This window comes from Spea bombifrons, chromosome 2 (genome assembly GCF_027358695.1).
Source record: "Spea bombifrons isolate aSpeBom1 chromosome 2, aSpeBom1.2.pri, whole genome shotgun sequence".
Classification (NCBI taxonomy): Eukaryota; Metazoa; Chordata; class Amphibia; order Anura; family Pelobatidae; genus Spea; species Spea bombifrons.
In genome coordinates this window covers 11010703-11023716 of record NC_071088.1, presented here as the reverse complement: position 1 = coordinate 11023716, position 13014 = coordinate 11010703, and the positions used below count along the sequence as shown (strand labels likewise).

General features: G+C 37.8%; 1 protein-coding gene across 1 annotated transcript in view; it reads right to left on the bottom strand.

Annotated features, from left to right (window-relative positions):
• CYYR1 (cysteine and tyrosine rich 1) overlaps positions 1-11086 on the bottom strand; it is a 34702-nt gene extending 23616 nt beyond the window's left edge. Inside the window, exon 1 of the mRNA XM_053457311.1 lies at positions 10746-11086. Within this exon, the coding sequence (XP_053313286.1) occupies positions 10746-10812 (67 nt within the window). The 5' untranslated portion in view covers positions 10813-11086. The remainder of the gene's footprint in view (positions 1-10745) is intronic.
• Between the last annotated feature and the right edge of the window lie 1928 nt (positions 11087-13014).

Genomic DNA, 13014 nt, shown 5'->3' with positions numbered 1-13014 from the left:
TTCCGTTGAAATATACCCATGAGAACTGGGGTCTATACACCCAGGGCTGGGAGATCAAATGCATCTCCTGCAGGGCATTTAGCCTGGGGGTGGGGGGGGCAAATGCACTTGGGGGTATTCTAAAGAATCTCCCCATGCATTTGCATAACGGACCACATGAAAATGTAAGCGGGCCACGTAGCTATCATATGCATTATCGTGTACATGGTGGCTGGAGTGTCCTTTAAAGAATGTGACCATACAACCACCCCAGCCAATTCCTAAATTAAAACAAATATATATAATCTTTTAAAATAAGTACTGTTACAATTAAACACAGCCTTAAAGTGACAGTTTCCGTCATATGATGGATATTAAAGTACTTTCTGAGTACATTAGTATGCATTGTAGAAAACGTTTAAGGTAAATAGCTAGGGAGTGGGGGAAGGGCAAATGCCTATAGGGGAAACCTGCAGAATCCCCTCAAGCATTTGCAATGAGGACATCACGAACATTTAAAGAGACCACTCAGCTATCATATGTATTAAAGTGCATATGATGGCTGAAGTAACCCTTAACGCAGTATATTTCACGGACGCATTGTGCTATGTTATCTCCATAATATAGCCTTTTTTATGCTTTTGTTCATTATTAAAAAAAATAATACAAGGTGATGACTGCTTATTTTACATCATCAATAGGGGACAAAACAATGATTAGCCTCAGACTCCATGTTAGCCACAATAACACATAAAGTTCATTCAATCTTCTGAAAACAAATACATTCTAAAATATTCATGATCCACAATTCCATTACTTTGACACTTTTATTCTTACCTAATTTGACTCAGTACTAAAATAATGATCAGCCTAGATTGTTATGCAGTTAGTTAAAATGATCGTTTTAGCCTTACCATATGCTCTTATACGTTAATGGCTGGGTCTGCAAATGGCTCACAAAACTGTTGTAAAGGAAGAAAAATGATTCCGGCAGTGTCTCATGTGAAGATGATTAATGGAATTTGTTGTCTAATTAGACTGTTAAACGATTTCCTAAAGTTATTTCTGCCCGGCAATGTGAAATTACACGCTCAAGGTGTTGAATTGCAGTTCTGAGTGATTTCTTTAAAAATAAATCCTGTAAACCGGAGCTCATGGGATTTTAACAAGTGTAGATGGAGTGGCATTAAAATAAAAAATAAAAAATTAGGCCAGCTATGGATTCTTCAACCACTGGAAATTCATGTTTTTTGATCAAAGTGTCTGTACTTGGTGCCATAATTTAGCAGATAAATTATTTTCTGTGCGCTATTTCCTGTATCATCAAGCAGGGCCGGCTTTAGGTGGTCAGGTGCCCTGAGCGGGCCATCCTGTGGTGCCCCTCCCCCGTTCTCACCCCCTAGTTCATTTGTCCCCTCCTTCACTGTGCCATACCTCTATTTTCCCCTCCCATGTAGCTTAGGTATAGATCAAATAAACAACTCACGGAAACACAGCTTTGCAGGTATAGATCAATTAATCAAGACATACAAACCCTGTATTGGCAGGTATTAATAAATAAGACATGGAAACATGACATTGCAGGTCTAGAACAACTAAATAACATACAAGCCAATCCTTGCAGGTATAGATCAACTGAAAAATGACATGCACACTCAGCATTGAAGGTATAGATCAAATAAATAATACATGGAAAACCTAAATTGCTTCCACAGCACTTGCCAAGTACCCAGATTTTACCCACATGACTTGCCCCAGCACCCAGATTATACAGAGACACATGATTTGTCAAGATTGTAAATTTGTGAAATTCTTTTAGAAAAAAGTTTTAGTTTTTAATTAATTAGCAATGTAAATGAACAATTTTAGTTTCTTATGAATCTGAAATTCGCTTCTTCATTATACATAGCAGGTTCTCCCTTGATACTTGTTGGGAATCTAGCAAATCGAAATGGGTTTTGTATCTTTTAATTTTTTAAATCCTTCAATTTTTTATTTGTATATAAATGCTGTCTATCTATTATCTACAACCAACTAACACGATGTACGGCACATATAAAATAGAGAACGGCCACATTAACCGGTTTCCAAATCTCATATGTACAGTTGAGTAACAAGAAATAGCCCTAAGCTTTCTCTCATTGTGCAAAAACATCAGTGTAGCCCTTAAACTCTCACTTCCAAATCCCACCCTAGAGACCCTTCGCCTTTAAACGTAGACCAGGCAGTACATCTTAAATAATCTAAACACATGTAACGTTCCTCCTGCGCCTTCATTCTCATCACAGTCACTGGGAAATGCACTGTCCCCAATCTCTCTGTACCTTGTGACTTTACATTGATCAGTGCCCCAAAGACTGGCCATGTCAATCATGTCAAAGATGTACTAGAATAAATGACTGAACCCGTGGAAATACAGAAATGAGACTTACAGAACCAAGTTTCTTTAGCACAAGAAACAACCCAATCCAAGCAATCACTTTAGCTTCTCACCTGGATGATCTATATGTAGCCGGCTTACATATGACTTGGAACAAACGAAAAAAAGAATCACTGAAATGTAATAAACAAGTATACGGTAGGCTGTGACAGTAGGTTTTAGCAGAAGAAAACATCCTGACCTACATAAGCTAGTTATGGCTCCTACATATCCTTCATTGATGGTTTTACCCATTTTAACAAAAACACTTTATGACTGTGAAACTAGAACCCATCAAAATGTTCTAGAACTAAAATTAGAATCAGATTACCAAAGTTATAATAGACTTTCCCAGTATATTTTGGTTTTCCTGACAGGTAAATATATGATTATTGATATCTTGCTTTTAGCATCACAAATATGCCGTTTTAGGGCTAGTCGGTGCTGAAAAAGAGGTAATTTCAAGCATCATTAGTTTTAGAGAATTGTATCACCACCGTTGGGATTGCATTTCCTTTAAGTTCAATGCATCACAACTTTCCTGCAAAAAAGTATTTTATAATAGCAACGGACACTCTAGGTTAGAAATATGTTATCAAATAGTGAAAACTAGTTTGAGGATTGAATGACCATTAGTCTATCTTTCTTATTAGTCCAACACACACAATGTACATATAAAATGGTCAGAATGCTGTTACAAGATGGCCAGCAGTTATGTATTTGGCTTATATACAATATTGGACAGAGTTTAATAATGATGTATGTTGGACAGTTAGCACTGTCACTGGTGCCCATAGAATACTGCTCCTTAATGATAACAGAAGATGGATCAAGCACTGCCACATCTCCACACATGAAGCCCCACTGCTAGACTCCATGGTCAGTCACCTTGGACTTTGGGGATCTGCTACATCATTTCAAGGCTCTATGTCTGCATAGCTTGCATTTCTAGGCTTTTTGCGAGGGAGAGAAACATCAGAAATTTTTCTGTAAGAAAAAAGCTTACAACACTGGGCCTTTAGTGGTGTTTTTAGTGATTTAAGATTAAACATTTCTGGGCAGCACAGACATTCTTGCATTTCCAGACCTCATACACCCTTACCACCCTGGCTCTAAGGCATTTCCATTGATCTACCATCTCTCAGACCTGAAGTCTTAACACCTGAACCTTCTCTTTTCACAATGTATTATCAAGTAGGTTGGTCTACCGGTATTTCTAAGTAAGTATGAAGAATGTGGTCGTATTGTACCCAAAAAAATGAATATCTATTTTAAAAGATTTTAGCACAAACAGTTCAAATGTTTCTTTTTGGAAAACAGCAACGCTGCATCGCAGAAGAACCTTCTCAAGCGTGATGCAGTAACAAACATTGATTTTGGTTTTACTGCAATACCATCTATTTTTTCTTTTACAGTCTGAAGTTGACTAATTATAGCCCTAAGTTTCTAGATGTGTCCACCAAAAACTTGGCTTTCACCATTCCTCCCAATATTCAAGAAAAACCTCAAAGCCCACTTCTTCACAGAAGATTTTAAGCTAGAACTTATCTAGCCACTAATACAACCCCCAACACCAGTCTAGGGCACTATCTCTCCCCTTCTCCATATCTTATGCTTCTCTATACCCAATTCCCTCTTTAATGTATCGGGTTGTCTTTATCTGTCAATTCTAGTTCTGTCCAAAAATTGCTGATGCCATATAAATAAAAGATAATAATAATAATAGTATTAATAATAATAATCGGTGTTAATTGTCCATCGCATTGCCACACATGGTACCTTTTACTAAGGTTAAAAGCTCTTATATGGGTGGATAGTTTTTTAACACCGTACGTCAGGCTTATATTAAAATATTGAGCCACCTTAATATTCTTAATGCGGTCCCTACCCTGCCTAAAAAGCAGAAACTGTTATTACATCTTTTACCAGCTAGCATCTGGTCCCCAAAATAATCTTGGGAATAGTAAGCAGTCTTCCACATTAAACGCTTGACAAGACCGTTTTACAAGTATTTTCACAACGTTTTTATTTTTCCTCTGAAGGCAATTTCTCTGATTAGGACCGACTTATATTAATGCAACCCTTCTGTTTGCTGTCGACCATTCCAAGGGTTATTAAGAAAACTGTTACTTTCTATCTGTTTTTGTCTACAAGTTGATGGCTAAATTCAAACTCAGTGTCACGGGGAATCAGTTTCAGACGCATGTGACACAGCAAGTGTCAGGAGCTATCGGCCATAAAGCCGTCGGTACTTAGCTGCAGGCATCCCGCCGGTGCGGCTCATCCAGGGAACCGCTTTAAATCAGGAGACCCTATTTACAGCAGTCAGGGTTATGAACTTGTTCCGCCGTGAATTTATCGGCAAATCTCTGCATCCTGTTTAAAATGCCATTACGTGAAGTCTTTTTTTTTATAGTTCATTTATAAGATATATTCTAGCAGTTACATGGAATGTGTTTATTAGGAAATCTAAAGGCTTCGTTCGGGTTTAAAAGAGTTGATGTGATAAAGTGGCGGCGACTCTAAAATATAAGATGATGCTGGAATTTGTTGCAATCCAAGTACATGTTTAAATTTTTTAAATGCTTCTAAATTTGGCTTAACTATCAAAAATAGTTTCTTTTAAGAAGCAGTCTGATACTGTGTGGGAATTCTTGGCTAAGGCAGGAAAATGTTCATATTTAAAAATTTTAAGGTGGCCTAAAGAGAGTTTGGGTAACTTTTTAGAACTTTTTCGGTTGGTGTGATATATATACTCCCTGGACACACAGAGGATCTCAACCATCTGCTAGTTAAAGATACGGCTAAGATGTCAATGAAAGGTGAGGTTATCATTATGGGGACTTTAATCTCCCCGATGTAGACAGGAAAAAAACAAACAGCTGGGTCAACCAGGACTAGAGACATCCTAAATTATCTACAGGGATTGTGTTTGAGCCAGTTGGTAGAAGGGCCAACAACGAAGGAGGCCGTGCTGGATTTAGTATTTATAAATGGAGACTTCATTTCAGATGTCACTGTAGGAGAGTGTATGGCCTTGTTTAATATAAGGTCAGTGGTAATGTTGGACTACACTCAATCTAAGGTTTTAGAAAGGCAGATTTTTCTAAAATGGAAAGATATATCCTATCTCGATTTCAATAAGGCATTCAACGCTGTCCCTCATATAAATATAATGAAGTCTTTAGGTTTGGATGTCAACATAGTTACGGGAGACAGAAGGTTGTAGTTAATGGGGTATATTGAAAGCAAGGACTTGTTACCAGTGGGGTACCACAGAGGTCAGTATTGGGACCTGTACTTTTTAATATTTTTATTAGTGATATTACTTAAGGTCTTAGTGGTAAGGTATGTAGACATTTTGAGTGGAACAACTCAGATAGCAAAGTAAATTAGAAGAATGGTCGAGAGTGTAGCAGCTGCAGTATAATGTTGATAAATATAAAATGATGCACTTGAGACATAAAAATCCCAAAGCAGAATATTGCATTGGGGACACTGTTCTGTCAGTGACAACGGAAGCAAGGGACTTAGGTGTAATTATTTATGAGCACTTAATGTTAGGCAGACAATACAATAAAGCATTGGAAAAAGCAAGCAGAATGCTGGGTTGTACAGTGAGCGGGATTAGTAGCAGGAAGAAGGAGAAGGTTCTGCCGCTTTACAGATCTCTGGTCAGACCTCACCCAGAGTATTACATACAGTTCTGGAGACCCCATCTACAGAAGAGAGAGTTCAGAGGAGGGCTATAAAATAGTAAGTGGTTTGCAGAATACAAATTATCAGGAAAGGCTAAGGGATCTTAATATGTACGGCTTGGAGGGAAGAAAAGAGAGAAGGAATCTAATAGAAACATTTAAATACTTAAATGTATTTATCAAAGTACAGGGGAGAAGCTTATTTCAAAGGAGGAGACATGTTAGAACAAAAGGTCATAGTCTAAAACTAGATGGCCAGAGGCTTAGATGTCCTGTAAGGACGTACTGCTTTAATGAGAGAGTAGTAGATAAAAGGAACAGTCTCCCAGCAGAAGTGGTGGAGGCCAAAACAGTAAGGGATTTTAAACACAAAGCTATCCTCACTATGGGAACAAACCATGGATTGATAGGGTAGGACTCACATGAGGACCCCATGTTTGAAGGGTGCTTAAGCCATTTCTCAAGTGGCTCCTGGCCATCCTCTTACCTTTTCTGAAGCTGTTTCAAGGTCAGCAATGTAATGGGGAAATAGTAGTTTCAGTCTGAAGAAACCACAAGATTTACCTTGTGTGAGTTAAAGATGTTCATCTGGCAACACCAATCAGATCTATGGCATATTATTTTTCTGTATGGAAAATCACCCAAGTCTCTTGTTCAATTACTGCTCATCACTGCTTGCTTAATGCAAAATCAAGTTCCCGGTCTTAACTACCTGTATTTATGTGACATTTTGTGACACTCAGCAGCATTGTGGAATTCACTGAATATTTCTTCCTGACATCACAGACGATGTATGTTCTTTTTTAATGGAATAGTAAATTGCAGAATTAATTATGTAGAAGCCGAAACCAAAGTGTGGGAGTAACTGTGTGTCAAGAAATACTAGGGCTGAAATCCAAGTGATAGTAAAAATGAACAAATTAAAAGTATATATGATATATATTCGGCCAACTTTCAGATAAACTAACAAAACCAGAGCACAATTCTCTGGAAAAAGTATGTTATTATTATTATTAATTATTTAATGTAATGATGAGTTTTTATCCGGATTAATATTTTTCATAGAATAATATCTTCCATCTATGACATATGTCTCGATCAAAGCCATAGACATGCCTTAACTATTGTCCTTAATATAATAATTAAGAAAAGACTGCATTGAAACTCTACTATAAACCCAAGAAAGTAGCATTCTGGGTAACTCTCCGGGTTTGGCCTGGTCTCTTGGTGACTTTTTCCTCCAGACAGCTTCTAGCTTATTGGCTGTGGTCCACCAGTAGGCATTGGCCCCCCTAAATTAAAATGTAGTGTGCGGCCTAGCCACCGGTCGCACCTAAGTCAACTGGAGGCTGCTGGCCTTAAAGTGCCAGGACCACCTCATGATCTCCAGTTCAGCCCTGGCTATAGTGCATGCTGGTGATATCAACGCAAACTTCCCCCCAGAAGGCCTGAAAAAACATATCTTAATTTCTGTTTTTAAAGTCTAATTAGCATATACGATAAAAAAAAATGTAAACAGGATAACTAAGAAAATTATGAGAAAATACTATCATAGTTTAATCTATGTCTTGTCTCGCAAAGGCGAAACATGTTGTAAAAACTTTTCATTCATATTTAAACCTTTTAATACGGTGTATTCCAGAAAATCTTTCAAAAAACCCACACCCAGCCTTATTTTTTTTCTGTCTTAATGTAAATGTCATATTTTATTGTCCGTGGGGTATCTCTTTCATTTATAAGGGTAGACTTTTTTAACCATTGTACAAGTTTGGCAGCATCCGCCCTTTTGTACAATCCATCATCATCTATAAAGTGATTCCAGGCGGAGCAAACCAACACACAGGAAGCTGATTAATGACATCAACTATTTTAGCCTATTTATGTGACTCGAACAGGAAATGCACCCTTAACCTCTCAAAAAGAATACCATGAAGTTTCACGCACTTCCTGTATCACTCAACAGAGCTCCGGAAAATAACTCTCACATGCTATTACCTAGACTGTGACCGTCCAACTATTGTCTGCTTTTAAAAATAGTTTTTTATGTTTTAGATTTATCAAACATGGGCCTAAATATTTAGCGTCTATTAAAAAAACCTATAAAATGATTTGTACACGGTGGTATCTTATTATTGGTAAATCTGTTGTTATGTTACATACTACTTGTTATGTCCTGTCTACCCATTGTACAGGGCTACGGAATTTGATGGCGCTATATAAAACAATAAATAATAATAATAATACAAATAATACTTTTCCTGGATATTATAACCAAGTCCTTTTCATATTAAGAAGTATCGCTTAAAAAATGGCCTTTTAAAGAACAAGCCCCATGGAAATGTAAATATTTGAGAGTTAAATGCTCTGTACACAGTAACATAGTATAAAATTAACGTAAAGGGGTAGGGTTTTGTTTCATATTTTCCCAATTAACTTTTTTTAAAGGAGAAACGATATTTTTTTCCCCTTGGCCATACCCCCCAGCACTTTATAGGGTAATGTAGGTCGGCACTGACAAAAAAAAATGGTTTTAGCTCATTTTGTTCCAATGAACTTGGAGGCGGCCATTGCAAACCCACCGTCCATTCTGACCATACTGACCACTTTCAGCCACACCAATGTACACTCAAACACACATAACACTCTCAGGGACACTAATGCACCCTGTATTCTAAACTAAATAACACACACATCACACATCTTAACCACAACGATCACACTCAGCCACACACAACGGTCAGCCTCACAGATCACACTCTCAATTTATTGTTGACACTCTTATTTACTGTTTTATATAGCGGCATCATGTTCCGTAGCTAAAGACAAACTCAATTTGTATTAATTATTAGTATTTATTGTGTTATTATTTATTTATTGCTTAATTTCTTTAATTGTATTTAAGTTTAACATACAGATCATGTTATTTTGTACATGCGTATAACACAAACCCTCCAAGTGTCCTAAAATATATATAAAAGTCTTAACATTTTATGTAGTTTTTTCAGTAATCTCTTATGGAGCTGTATTTGAGCATTTCATCTTTTCCCCCTATTGCATTTAATTACAGCAAATGAGTGTTTGAAAGGCAAAGATCTGCTTATCTATCATCTTCCATCTGTCTCGAGTTTCCTCCTTCAGTCCCTAGTCTTGGCTTCTTGTCCCAGAACCCAACTCTCTGGGAATCTAGCTTTTATAATGTGTTGATGACATTTATATCTAGCTTTTTATAATGTGTTGATGACATGTACCATGTAGTATGTTCTAAGTACTGGCAAGCCTGATCACTCACCCCAGATATATTCCTGATTTACCTGCCTTTGCAAATTATTGCATGCATGGCACCCGGCTTCCCTTAGTGTATGCTACAATACCAATTTACACATTAGTGTCAAATGCAAATAGCTCACACCATGTTATCAGGACGGCACTCCATCAAATTGCCCTTTGTTGTCAGTCTTTACACTAAGTATTAAGTAATTGTACTAAATATTAAGTAATTGTTCTCTAATCTCTGAATTGGCACATTTTCCAATAATTGATCCCTAATTTCACCGTGCAATTTCCCTTTAATCTCACTATTTTAATCCCCATATTCTTTCACTGCTTCAGTAATTCACATTCCGTGACACTCTCTACATGTCAGTATGTAGCTTTAATAATTTCAGTATTCGCACTCTGTTGCGTATTTACATTTTAAAATATGGTAACTGTTTTTCGGGCTATTTTCCTATCATCCGGCTCTGTGCTGGAATTCCTTTTTTTGTACTTTCTGAAATCACAATCACCTTTTCTATAATTGCTCTCCACTTTCAGGCATTACCATCAGCTTCTCTATCTCATGTCACATTTCAGTAAGTGCTCGAAAGTTCATCTTTTTGCACGTAATTTGCTTGCAATTACTCTTTATTCCTTACAAGCCCCAACTCTCACTATTTTCAGTACTTCCACCTCTGTATTTATGCTTTCTCCCCTTCCACTCTGTTTTTGGCAGGAAACTCTTACTCTGTACGTGCACTCTTTTTTTCTGTGCACTCTATATTTGGGATAGATCTGTAATATATACATAACATGTGTGTGTAAACCCTGTTACGTATTTACACTCATATAACATGTGCACTCTCCAATGTTGCTTTACTCTCTACACTCTCTTTTTTGTGCACTGCTCTGTAAAAGTACTCTACTCTTATACATTATACTTTTACTGTTACAGTGCTCTCTACACTCTTATTATGTGTGCACTCTCTAATGCTGCTCTACTTTCTAGCTGCACTCTCTTTTCTGTAAAAGTACTCTACTCTTATATATTCTTTTACTGTTACAGTGCTCTACACTCTTGTTATGTGTGCACTCTCTAATGCTGCTCTACTTTCTAGCTGCACTCTCTATGTCATTGTGCTCTACTATTTGTCTGCGCATTCATTGTAATAGTGCTCTACACCATGCTTTGTGTGTGCTGTAATTTTTCTCTACACTTTACATGCACTCTCTTTCCTATCTGCACTCTGTAAAAATGCTCTCCCCCCATACCTTTCTCTTTTTTACTCTTGTGCACTCTCTTTCTGTAACATTGCTCTACTCTCTGAACTCATTGTGTTCCTAGCCCCTGTACTGTGTGTGTGTTTGCACACTCTGGTGGTGTCACTACTGACCTGTGAGTGTGGAGAGCAGGATCACAGCTTGAAGATCTAGATGCCAGAAGACCCTTGTAATGTCCATCCAAACTTTGGCTCCAAGCTGGGCAGTTTGCACGAGTCCTGCACGTTCCTGGCAGCTGGATCCAGACAGACTTTAACCTGATCCAGTTGTGGATAACACATAGAATATCATCTGATCTCTGTCCTTCCCTTGTCATCAGCAGCCACTCTCACAGTGTTGTGTCTGAACATCCCCCCTCCTTCAGATCACTAAATGTGTTTCCTTCTTTGTGTGTGAGAATTCCCTGCTTCTTCCTCCTGTTTTCCAACAGCTTTTCCTGATGCCTCCATTCTCAGATTTCAGCTTGGTGGGTGGCACTGAGATTTCCCTTTAACACACACAGATCAGTATGTATGTGTATGTGTGTGTGTGTGTGTGTGATAGCCTCCAGGCGCCTGGATCTTTTGTTAGTATGATTAAGTATCTAGTGTTCCATCCTGAAGAAGTCTCTACTTCTGGAACAAAAGTTCTAGCTCATGATTATTATAACTATAATTATTTAAAATAATAGTTTTTAGCTTTTATCCCTACAGCTTGATGTTTCTCATAACAAACAATCTAACTTTGGTTTAATGCTTAAATTCAGATTTGGAACATCCAAGAAATATAAATAATTGAAAAATTGGTTACACTAGATTAGTGACACAAAACAGCAGCTAAAATATGTAATTAGCTCCTTAATGGGATTTTTGGAGTTACCAGTGTTGTGTGTGGTTGTGTACAATGGACATGTGTTTCTATGTGTACTCATAGGCAGGTGTGGAACTGAACTGTAGTAGCATAATATTGCAGGAGTCATAAATCTTGTTAGAAACTGCCATTTGGAATTCTGATACAAACACAGCTGCTGCTTATTGTAAACTCATTAAGGCATAAAAAGTGCTGTGTTTAACACTGTGCAAGGTTACTTTATGGTCTTTCATGATTTGTACAACATAGACATTTTAGTTGGTCTACATGGTAACTTTTCTTTTCATTGTAACTTTTTCTATGGTTGTAGACAGAATATTTAGATAGGAAAATATTTTACTTTCCTTAGGGTTTTTGGCTGTATGTATTTTCATATAATAAGATTGTACATGGACTAGATTGTTCTTGCCATCAAATTGCCTATGTCCTATGCGTGAGTTAGCTGTCTATATAGCTATAGCTCCTATATAGCACCCCTATTTAAAAAAAAAAGTTTGCCATATTAAAAAAACAAAAAACAAAGAAGATGCACACAGTGAACAATGCTGAACCTAAAAACAGAAACATTTAATATTTGAATGGAATGGTGGTCAAAACACATTGCATTGGTGGCCTTTTGGGCATTTGCCTAATTTCCTGTGTTTTGAAGTCAGAAGGTCATTGGAAAGACTTTCCATGCCTCCTCATGGTTTCTCCAATGGTCAGGTCTTCTCAGAGATGAAGTGGGCAGCTTTTCATTGCCAGATGGGTCAAATGCCCACCTGGCTAGTGATTTTCTGCCTGCATGGGTATTGTAAGGCACCAGGTATTAAGTTAAAGGATATCTGTGTTTGGCCCCATAAAGTCTGTTCATGGGTTGACACATTTGATCACTGTGGGAGGACTGTGTAATTTCAGAGTCCTAGAATACTGTTTCCTGATGACAGAATTTGGAGAGTCATCTGTACCATGGAGCGTCTGTTCTGTGTTGGTTACGTGTTGAAAAGTTAGATGAAGTTGTATTTTACAAGATTTCCTTTGTGGCCAGGTAATTCCCCCAGATGACACATATCATCCAACAACCAGGGAATAGGGTTGTGCTCTCTATCTAAAAGAATCAGATGAATAGGAGAAACAATTTATGTGCAAACTGTTAAGAGACAACTACAGCTGCCTCTGGACTCCAATGGGGGACAGCATGTGACGGCAGAGGAGAATACTATAAAACCCAGAGGACGGGGGTGCTGCACAAGCTTGTTAAAAACCTAGAACAGATAATTGCTTCGAGATCACCACAATCCCCTTTCTTTTCACACCAATCTCCAATATATTACTCTTAGTGGTTGCATAGATCGTACTATTCATTCACTGCATGCATGCAGGTCCAGCATGGCTTCCTACACACTATTACCACTTACTGACCAATATTAGAATTAAGGGTTGTACTAGAACCGCTACTAAATAATCCGGCATCACATGGCCATGAGTGTTCAGGGTAAACAATTACCCCTGGCTATGTGGGTTCTTCACGGAGCCAGAAGATCCTGTACCCCA